The 10,745-nt window shown below is 55.7% G+C and overlaps 1 protein-coding gene across 1 annotated transcript; it reads left to right on the top strand.

The window, feature by feature from the left end:
- The first annotated feature begins 6,975 nt into the window (after positions 1 to 6,975).
- Positions 6,976 to 9,903, top strand: FOXI2 (forkhead box I2). Its single transcript, XM_041730660.1, has 2 exons — positions 6,976 to 7,531; positions 8,404 to 9,903. The coding sequence occupies exons 1-2, from the start codon at positions 6,976 to 6,978 to the stop codon at positions 8,808 to 8,810; spliced, it is 963 nt and encodes a 320-aa protein (XP_041586594.1). The 3' UTR covers positions 8,811 to 9,903.
- The last annotated feature ends 842 nt before the right edge of the window (positions 9,904 to 10,745 follow it).

Raw genomic sequence — 10,745 nt, 5'->3', positions numbered from 1 at the left:
TCTATCTATCTATCTATTTTTCATCTATCTCACATCTCTTTATCCATTTATCTGTTGATGGACATTGTGGACATTACTGCTATAAACATTGGGGTGCATGTGCCCCTTGGAATCACTATGTTTGTATCCTTTGAATAAATATCTAGTAGTGCAAATGCTGGGTGGATTTTTTTATGGTATTCATCATGTCACAAATTAGTTTCTAGTTGCCTTTACAATGGAGAGTTCTAGCTGTCGCTCTCTTAACCCAATGATCAAACTCAATCAGTGACAGGGGACTAAATGGCGTTGTGTGCCTGCTGATATGATGGGGTAAAACCACTTAACCATGGGACACCTGGGTGGCTCAGTGGTTGAGCATCTGCCTTCAGCTCAGGACGTGATCCTGGAGTCCTGGGATCGAGTCCCATGTCAGGCTCCCTGCATGGAGTCGGCTTCTCCCTCTGCCTATGTCACTGCCTCTCTGTCTCTCATGAATAAATGAATAAAATCTCTTTTAAAAAATAAAAATAAATAAAACCACTTAACCAGAATCTATACCAATCTTGAAACCTACCTTCCAGTGTAAAAAAAGTGCAGGGGATGACAAGGTTAACATTACCAGGGGAAACAATCAGACAGATCCAGATTGTGGCACCTCTCACACGTCAACTGGACTGCTCTTTTTAAAAAGCCAGTATCTAAATAAATAAATAAATAAATAAATAAATAAATAAATAAAAAGCCAGTATCTTTAAATAAAAACTTTAGGGTGGGGGAGCAGAGGGCAGGGGCTGTTCTAGAATAATAGAAACAGAAAGGACATGACCAATGCATGAGAGCTGTCATAGGTGCACTGGATTCTGATTTGAGAAGAAAAAGGCTAAAACGTTATTCATGACAAATTAGGAAAATTTCAATATGAAGTGTGTACTAGATAATATTATAGAAGTACTGGACCGCCCGGTGGCTCAGCGGTTTGGCGCTGCCTTAGGCCTAGGGCATGATCCTGGAGACCTGGGATCAAGTCCCACGTCGGGCTCCCTGCATGGAGCCTGCTTCTCCCTCTTCCTGTGTCTCTGCCTCTCTCTCTCTCTCTGTCTTTCATGAATAAATCAATAAAATCTTTAAAAAAATTACAGAAGTACTGCCAATTTGTTAGTTGTCATTATGAGATGCTGTATAAGACAATGTCTTTTTTTTTAAAGATGGATACTGATATGTTTCAGAGCAAAGAATCAAAAGGTTTATCATTTACGCTTCAACAACAAATACCCCTGTGCACAGAGATGAAGCAAATGCAGTAGGAGTTTACAAATTTAATTCAATATTTGATCTTGGTTAGAACAAAAGTGATTATTTTTGGTTATTATTATTTAAATAATTTAAAACTTTAAAAATTATTTATTTAAAACTTTTGGTTAGCAAAAGTTTAAAAACGGGTGAGATGTCATCTATTTAAATATTATATTTAAATATAGCCAGGTTTTTCCTTAATAAAGGGAAACTTTTTCCTTAATAAAGGGAAACTAGAGTATATTAGGGGATAAAATATAAATAAAGCCTTTGCTCAGTTACCCATCAGAAATAGAATATGTTTGAGTGTGTGCTAAACTCAAGATTCCTTCTCTAGACTGATGGATGATTGATTAATTGAAAGAGAGATGACCCATACATACCACAGTAACTACTCACTAATGCCTGTTTTACGTGTGTCACCTCATGTAGTCTGCAGAGTAACTATGAGATGGGCACTATTAGCTCCCTCTGCAGATGGAGGGGGTTAGCAGCCCACCTGTTCGGGTGCAACTAGAGCCCACGCTTGGGTCCAGGTCTATCTGTAGCTAAAGCTCTTACCTTCTACATTTTTCTGCTGAAAAAACGTCTTGGCAATCTGCAGAGCCCTAACGTTGCTTTAGCCTTTTCTCGCAGTGATAAGAGTTTGAGGCAAATTTCAGTTATGAACCACCTTGGCGGGGGGGGGTGATGGCACAGGTCATGTATGAATTGAGAAACCTAATATGTCAAAACACTTTCCAAGTGGGGAAAAAAAGGGAAGTCAGAGATGGAATCACTGACTGAAGATCCACGGCTTGAGGCTAAGGTTGGGTTGACTCCCTCCTGAGCTCTTGGCTACAGTGGCCCCTGACCTGACCTGACCTCTTCTAGAGTGAGAAACTGGAAATCCATATACAATTCCAGAACTTGGGGGCATTCTTTGGAAGACAAGAACTGCAAAGTCAAGGACGGTTTTGGGGGATGCTGTAAATGATCCATTCAAAGACCAAATAGCTTGAGTTCTCCAATTTCGAATGTTTTAAGAAGTTGTGTAGACTCCTCCAACCAAGTTGGGTCCTGCCAATCAGGCTTGAATATCAGTGGAAGTGCCCTTTTTGGAGTCCCACACAAGAGCTAGTGAGAAGTTAGGGCATGGGGGCAGGGCCTTGCCATGAAGAGACCCAGGTTCAGTGAGAAGTGGGAGCCTCCCTCTCACCACAAAGAGGGGGGATGGTCACTGAACTGGAATGACATGGCTTTGTTTATTTTTAAGTTTTCTATTGCTGTGTGACAAATTACCACAACTTAGCAGCTTAAAACAATACCCCTTCATTATTAGCTCATGGTTCTGTAGGCCAGGTGTCTGGAAGGCATGGCTGGGTTTTCTGCTGAGGCTTAGATCAAGGTGTTGGCTATTGTATCTGAAGCCCTGGCCCTCTTCCAAGGTCATTCCTGTTAGTGACAGAAGTCAGTTCCTGGTGGTTTTACGACTGAGGTTCCTGCTTCCTTGATAGCTGTCAGCCTGGGGTCACTCTCAGCTGCTAGAGGCTGTGGTCATTGCTCATGTGGGAAAGATGAGGAATTCGGTTTGGGACATGTTGACTTCAGAGGAGGACATGCAAACAGCTGGCAGAAATGAGAGAATTTTTAGTGAATTCAGGAGTTTTCAACTGGAAGTGACTTGGCCCCACAGGGAACAGCTGGCAATGTTATAAGACACATTTAGTTGTCACGCCAGAGGGGACTGCCAGCATCTAGGAACGAACCACCAGGGACACCGCTAGACATTCTACAATGCACAGGACAACACAGAATTAGCCAGCCCAGAGTGAGTAGTGCTGAGTCTGAGAAACTGTGAGTTACTGGCTGGTACTTGGCTCCCAGAGCGAGGAGAAGAGGGATCCCAAAACACAGCCCTAACAGGAGGGCAGGCCAACCCAGAGCCTGAGAAGAAGCCAGGAAAGGAGGGGTAAGTCAGAGAACAGAGGTGAAAAACAGGGCGAAGAAGGGGGGTTGGTTCTGGAAGGCGTCAAGAGCTGCAGAGGGTGAAGCAGTGAGGAATGGAAGTAATCGCTGGATTCCTGGAGTCGGAGGCCACTGGAGACTGTGCCAGAGCAGCTGCCCGTGTGGGCTGAGTGACGAGGCTGTTTTCCAGAGGGGAAGACAGAGCAACCCCCAGCAGAGGCAGGGGACAAGCAAAGAGAGGGACTCAGGCTGAAGACATTAAGATATGTCCTGGGGTGGGGGCTGAGAGGGGGTCACAGAAGGAGGCCCCTGGGAGGCCCCCTGGGAGAAGTGTGGGCCCAAGAACTGGAAGAGTGCACCTCTCACTGGGGATCCTGCCCCTGGGGCTGGGGGCTTCCTCACATGGTGCACCTCAGGAGAGAGACACCCACGTGACAAAGAGGGACACCTTTCCCAGATGGTCAGAGGGGAGGAAAACCAGGTGTGGGTGCGGCTGCAGGGGGGGCTTGGAAGTGTGATGGGGGAAGACTGGAGAGATCTATCCTCAAAGGAGGCAGTGGGGTCACTTTTGAGAATAAAGGGGAAGGGGGGCAGGGGTTTGAGGGAGGGACGGAGTTGTCTTCGGAACCCTAGCGGGGCTAAGGGTGCAGGGGGAGCTGGGTACCCTGGAGATGGAGACTTTTTCCCTATTCTTTCATCCCCTTGAGCTTTTTTTTTTTTTTTTCCCCTCTTGGAAAAATTCTCATCAGAGTTCCATCCAAGTCTGACTCAAGTGTTAAGACATTTCTTCCCCCAAATGACTGTACTCCATCTACTGATACTCATTTTATGAGTCCAATCTGTTGAGAGATAGGGAGGCTGAGACAGTAGAGATGGAAGATGGACACTGGGCTCACGAAGCAAAGAACGGGGTTTAAAATATGGGCATTCCTGCACAGACTGTAGTGATTTTTTTTTTTTTTTACAAAAGCCAAATTGAGAGAAATTACATGAAGGTTCATGTGATTTTTTTTTAATTTTTTTTATTATTTATTTATGAGAGTCATACAGAGAGAGAGAGAGAGAGAGAGAGAGGCAGAGACATAGGTAGAGGGAGAAGCAGGCTCCATGCACCGGGAGCCTGACGTGGGATTCGAACCCGGGTCTCCAGGATCGCGCCCTGGGCCAAAGGCAGGCGCCAAACCGCTGCGCCACCCAGGGATCCCGGTTCATGTGATTTTCTTAGAAGTCTGAAGCGCACGCGTGTTAAAGAATGACAATATTAACGGAAAGAAAGGCTGCTCAAATTAAAGGGGATTTGGAAAGAACTATCATCTTTTTTTAAATTCCTTTTCATTGTTAAGAGATGAGCCAAAATGCTCTTTAAAATTCTGTATGTCTGATTTTATTATCCCAGTAAAGCAGTTCACCGCGATCACTTTAATGCTTCTTCCCAAATCACAGTGTTACTCCACTAGGATAAGTGTCTTGTATGTTCAGAGCCTTGGGCGATCAGACCCCCCTCCCCCCCCCCCCCCCCCCCCCCCCCCCCCCCCCGCCCCCAGGGAGGAGCAGAAGGTTCCTGACTCTGCAGAAGCTACACACCCACATCTGCTGCTGGAACAAAGGGAAGGACCCTAGGTCCTGTGGATGTGGGCTGTGCTGGGACGCCCACCCGCATGGCTGCGCTTCTGACCCTGATGCTCCGTCTCCACTGATGCTCCGTCTCCACTGCTCCTGTGGTTCGGGTCCTGGTGGAGCTGTGTGGCTTCCGACGAGCCCGGCCTCACGAAGCCTGGTTTCTGGAAAGCTGCCTCCTACCCAGCAGTCTTTTCAAACGTCAGGTGTGGAAACCTGCTTAGACTTCCAGCAAACTAAGGATCCTTAGGGAGGGCGGGAGGGGTGCACGGGAGCGCAGACACAGTTGGCTTCAGAATGAACACATCTGAGTCATGCTCGCAGCCACAGTGGCTGATGGAAAGACTTTTTCTTTAAGATGCTGTTACCAAAAGCTTGTCGCCTCCACAGAGAGCAGCACGTGTTTAAAATTGTGAGGACATGCTGAAAACCGCTTAGCCGACAGGCAGATGGCTCTGGCTGCTGTTAGGAGAGAAGGAAGATAAAGCAGGTAGTGTCTTCCCCCCTGAGTACAGCCCCCGCCCCAGGCTGTCCTGGGAGCCATGGGGGTGGGGAGAGAGCTTCTGAAAGGTGCCTGGGATCCTACAACAATTGGAAATCTTTAGGGAAGGGAGAGAGGGGCAGGCGGGTACAAGCTGGCCGAAGAGCTGGCCTCTACCTTCTAGAAGCCCAGAACCACGGCCTGAACCACCCCCTGAACTGCCTTGAGGTCTCCTACCACTTCTTCGGGGCCATTACTTTTAAGGGGAGAGGCCTATGTTGCAATGGAGGGGCTCTCCCTCCTGCCCTTAAATCGTTCCACAAATTGGCTGTTTTACATAAAATTTAAAATCACAATTTAAGAGGCCTAAGGCCACACCATCGGTGTGACCCAAGATGAGACCCTTAAATCCTAAATCCAAATCTTTCCCTCCCTCCTCCAATCCTTAACCCCAACCCATCGCCCTCCTCCTCCTCCCCACCACCATAGAGGAGAGGAGGCGGGCTGTAGGATTGAAACTTGGGTCCCTTAAATGAATTTAAATATATTTGCTTTGTCGTTCCACAGACCCAGGGCGAAACCAGTTTCAAGGAGACTGGCTCTGCTGCAGCAGGCGCTGGTTTTCGAAGTGATGGGGCCCAGCTCCCATCTCGGAACCTTGATCCGCGGAGACTTTTCCCGCCTCCGCGCGCTGGCAGGTGGCAGGAACTCGGGGGTCCTGGAGGCTGGCGCTCTTCCCAGGCACCCAGCCCCGTGGTGCCAGGCGCACCGGGCGGGGGGTGGGCGGGAGCCCGGAGAGCCGGCGGGGAGCGGCGAGGCCGCGAGCGGGGAGGCTGGGGGAGCCAGAGGGAGCCGGAGGCAGCGGGAGAACCGCGCGGGCGCGCACGCAGTCCCGGGACGGCCAGGGGAGGGTTTCGCTAATCCCTGCACCCCGCGGCGCCAACAAGCCAGGCGCGGTTTCTGCAAAAAAAAAAAAAAAAAAAAAAAAAAAAAAAAAAGGCTTCCCGGGACAGCTGGGGAGGCTGGAGCTTCCAGCCTGTCTCAGGGGTCCGGCCCGCCTCCGCGCACTGATTGAGCGGGGACCCCGTAGGCCTCCAGCGCCACTGTCCCGGCCCAGCCAGGCCTGGCCCCGGTCGCTCGCGTCCTTCCCCGCGCTGCCTCGCCTCGTGGCCCCAGCGCATCGACCTCCGCGGGCCTCATCGCGACTCCTCCCCGTCTGCTGAGCGCACGGGGGGGATGAGACATTCTGCAAGGGCAGGGTCCCCCAAGGGCGAGCAAGGGTGCCGTGCGTCCCACTGGGGGCCTGCGGGAGACGTGGGGCCTGCGCGAGGAGGTCCAGGGCAGCAGGGCAGCCGGGACTTCGGGGCCCTGGAGGCCAGATGAGGCCGGGACCGGTGAGATTCCCCCGGACGCCAGTCCAGGGCGCAGGACGCATCGAGGGGCTGGAATCCCCGGGGCGGCGTCTCCGGAGTGCGCCGGGGCCGGGGCGGGGCGGAAAGCGGACCCTGGGGCGGGGATCCAGACGGCACTCGGGGCCTCGCAGTCGGGGGGAGGGGGCTCGTCACCGCGGGCACCGGGGCGAGGGCCCCGACCGCATTTAAAGGGCGGAGGGCGGGGCCCGGGAGCTGCCGGCGGCGGGGCTGGACGGGGCGCGCATGAGCTTCGGCGCGGAGCCTCCGGGCCCGGCCCGGGACCGGCTGGACATGGCCTCGTACTGCGACGGCTCCGGGGTCTGCCCCGGCGCGCACAGCCAGGCCCGGGCCGCCGCGCCCCCGGCGCCCTACGCGTGCGGGGACCTGGGCGCCCCCGGCGGGGCGCAGCGCCTGTGGCTGGACGCGCCCGCTCTGGGCCCCGCGCCCTGCGCGCCCTGCCCGGGGGCGCCGCCCCTCGCCGGCCCTGGCTACGCGGCCCCGGGCGCGCTCCTCGGCTCCCCGGGCGGCCTGGCGGGCGCCGACCTGGCGTGGCTGAGCCTGTCGGGCCCGCAGGAGCTGCTGCGCCTGGTGCGGCCGCCCTACTCGTACTCGGCGCTCATCGCCATGGCCATCCAGAGCGCGCCGCGGCGCAGGCTGACGCTCAGCCAGATCTACCAGTACGTGGCCGGCAACTTCCCCTTCTACAAGCGCAGCAAGGCCGGCTGGCAGAACTCCATCCGCCACAACCTGTCGCTCAACGACTGCTTCAAGAAGGTGCCCCGCGAGGAGGACGACCCAGGTGAAAGAGGGCGCGCCCCCGACGGCCGGGGCTGCACCCCGCGGACTCCCGCAGCGCGGCTGCTGCTGGCGCGCGAGCATGGGGGGGCCCGGGGCATCCCAGCTGCACGGCCCAGCTGGGGAGGAGCGGGGCGGGGGGGGGGGCAGACAGGCTCCTAGACGACCCCCGGGTCGCGCGGGCCCCGACTTCGGGCCTGGCGCTCTGTGAGTCTCGAACCCCCTGTGCGCTCCCGCGGAGGACGAGCTGGATCGCTGGTCAGCGGGGCGGCCTTGGGGGGCGCGTCTCCGGGTTTCGGGGTCCTTTGCTGTAAAACGGGGAGGACGGTGCCCACCCCAGAATTGGGAAGTAAGGGGGCAGCCCGGGTGGCTCCGCGGTTTAGCGCCGCCTGCAACCCAGGGCCTGATCCTGGAGACCCTGGATCGAGTCCCGCGTCGGGCTCCCTGCATGGAGCCTGCTTCTCCCTCTGCCTGTGTCTCTGCCTCTCTCTGTCTGTCTTTCATGAGTAAATAAATAATACAATCTTTATTTTTAAAAAAGTGGTAAGTAAGGCCGAGGAGATGCCGCTCGGGGAAGCGCGGGACACGACGCAGAGGCCCAGCTGGCTCTGCACCCCGGGGGCTGCTTTCTCCTTGGCCTTGAACTTAGAGGGGCTCGGGATGCCTCGGTGGGCGCCCTTCCCGGCCTTTCTGGGATGTCGCTGTTCGTCCCAGTCCCAGGCACAGACCTCGAGGCGTGGGGGACGAGGTGGGGGGCGAGGACGGATGGAGGGAGCGCGGGGGATCTTCTCGAGGTTGACCTGCGTTCGCGGCGTGCACACCAGGGGCGCTCAGACCGCACCTGCTCTGAGCTGCGCCCTCTCTTTACCTGCGCAGGTAAAGGCAACTACTGGACCCTAGACCCCAACTGCGAGAAGATGTTCGACAACGGGAATTTCCGACGGAAGAGGAAGAGGAGAGGAGAGGTGGGCGCCGCCGGGTCGGGAGCGCGGAGCCCCGGGGGAGCCAGGGCGCCCGAGCTGCAGCCCCTGGGCGCCCCCTCCCCGGACCCGCGGGCCCCGCCGTCCCCGCCCGACGCCGCCTGCTTCTCCAGCTTCGCCTCGGCCATGGGGGCCCTGGCTGGCGGCCTCGGCAGCTTCCCCGCCGGCCTGGCCGGAGACTTCTCCTTCGGGAGACCCCCGGCCCCCGGCCCCGCACCCGGCCTCGGCGCCGGCCCGCAGGCAGCGGCCGCCGGCTTCCGCCTGGGCCCCTTGGTCTACAGTCGGGAGGGGACCGAAGTCTGAGCGGACGCGGGGCTGGCCCAGGGTCGTCCGGAGGACCTGAGCTCCAGCCCGGTTCCCGCCCGCGTGGCGCCTGCGGAGTCGGGGCCGGGGCCGGGCCGCCTGGGGAGCGCAGATGGGCGGGGCGGGCACCTGTCGTGCCTCCCGCAGGTGACCCTTCCGAGGGGCGCTGCTCCAGCTGTCGGGCCTCCAGCCTGTGCTCTGACCCGGAGCCTCGCTGTCCAGGGGTGACAGGCTGGCACCCAGCCCCCGCTTTGTCGAGGGGAGCCTGGCCCACTCCCAAGAGACTTCTAGGTACTTGTGGGAGGGCAGCCGGGGTGCTACCTGCGGCCCCTTTCCTCCTCCAGGCCAGCCTGGGCCACCTGGAGGCTCTGGATCTTCCCTGGGTGCTCCAGGGAGGTGGGGAGTGGGGGTGAATGGCAGCCCCGAGGGCCGGATGGCTTCTCTTCACCCTGACCAGAGTGTGGTCGAGGGGGATCTGGGACTACTGGGACTGGGCCAGGTGTAAGAGGGACTTCCTAGTGGTGGTGAGGAGGGAGGAGGGCTGCCAGAGGCCAGGGGGCAGCAGCTCCTATCCTGGTCCTCCCCTGGCCCTTACTGACCTCCTCCTAGGACCAGGAGCCTCAGGTGGCCACGGCAGCAGTGCCTACCACCCACACTCACAGGATGGGTTTGGGTTTGCTCCCTACCCAACTCACACTCCCACCCCACTCACTCTTGCTCCTCACCCTGCACCCCCCCCCCCAGTTTGGGCAGCTGCCCCCACATGCAGAGAGAAGCAGCAGCCTCCAGGTACATGTAAGCCACTCTCCTGGTTTGTATCTACCCAGAAGGTCATCTTTGGACCCCACGGCCATTGGGAGAGAAAGGGTGGCCCTGGTACCAGACTTAGGCCGTCTCGAAGTCTCTGGTCACCTAGGAGCACCAGTCATTTCAGAGAGCCTCCTGGTGCTGCAGGTGCTCCATGTGCTCACCCACCTTCCCCGCACCCGGGGACCCGGGAGACGCACCTTCCCTGGGGGAGGACAGGGACAGAGGAGTTGGAGCAGAGTGGATTAGGGCGCTAGCCAGAGCCCCTGCCTCCACCCCTGGTAGGTTTTCCGTGCTTGGTTCCGAATCCCAGTGCTGCTGCTGCTGCTGGAAGGGAGGGCTGCCCTGTGTCAGTTCCCCCGAGTTGACCAGCAGTGGCCCTGATGAACACTAGTGTGTGTGTGTATATGTGTGTGTGTGTGTGTGTGTGTGTGTGTGTGTGTGAGAGAGAGAGAGAGAGAGAGAGAGAGATGGATAGGAGAGAAGGAAGGAGGGAGGGAGAGACAGAAGAGGTTGGAGGTTGGAGACCAGGATAGGACAACCAAGAGTTGGGTGAATTTGGATCCTGGGGCGTGTGTCACTGAGCCTTCCTGGTGGCAGCCACAAACTCACTAACTCCTCAGCATCGCAAGGCATCCTGCTGCTGGCCAGGCAGCCCGAAGGTAGGCAGCGTGCTGGTTCTGTTTGCGATACCATGTTGCCCAGCCAGACTTACAGGCAACGCCAAATCTCTCTTGGAGAAACACTGCCCAAGTGTAATATAATGCAAGAAGGCCAGAAAAGAGAAAAAAAACCCTTCCCTTATAAATCGAAGAATTTTATCTCAAGCCTGTTTTAATAAACTATGGTGTTAAAAAGATACACCAATACATGGAGCTTGAATGTACATGCTGTTTTATATATGAGAAGAGTTCCAGCAGTGTTCTTCAACGTCCCCACTGGAGACTCTGAGTTTGCAGGAAACTTAGAAAGAAAGAATTGAAAAAAAAAAAAAGTTTGACAACATTGGGAAAATACAATGTACAATCTGACAATCAATGGAGCTTTCAGAAAATTGATAAATGTGTGTATAAACGTCGTTATATTATACCTCAGTACGTGATGGCTAGAAATTGGTGCAAAGCTGGT

The sequence above is a fragment of the Vulpes lagopus genome, chromosome 2, assembly GCF_018345385.1.
Source record: "Vulpes lagopus strain Blue_001 chromosome 2, ASM1834538v1, whole genome shotgun sequence".
Lineage (NCBI taxonomy): Eukaryota > Metazoa > Chordata > Mammalia > Carnivora > Canidae > Vulpes > Vulpes lagopus.
This window is presented reverse-complemented; position numbering and strand designations above follow the sequence as displayed.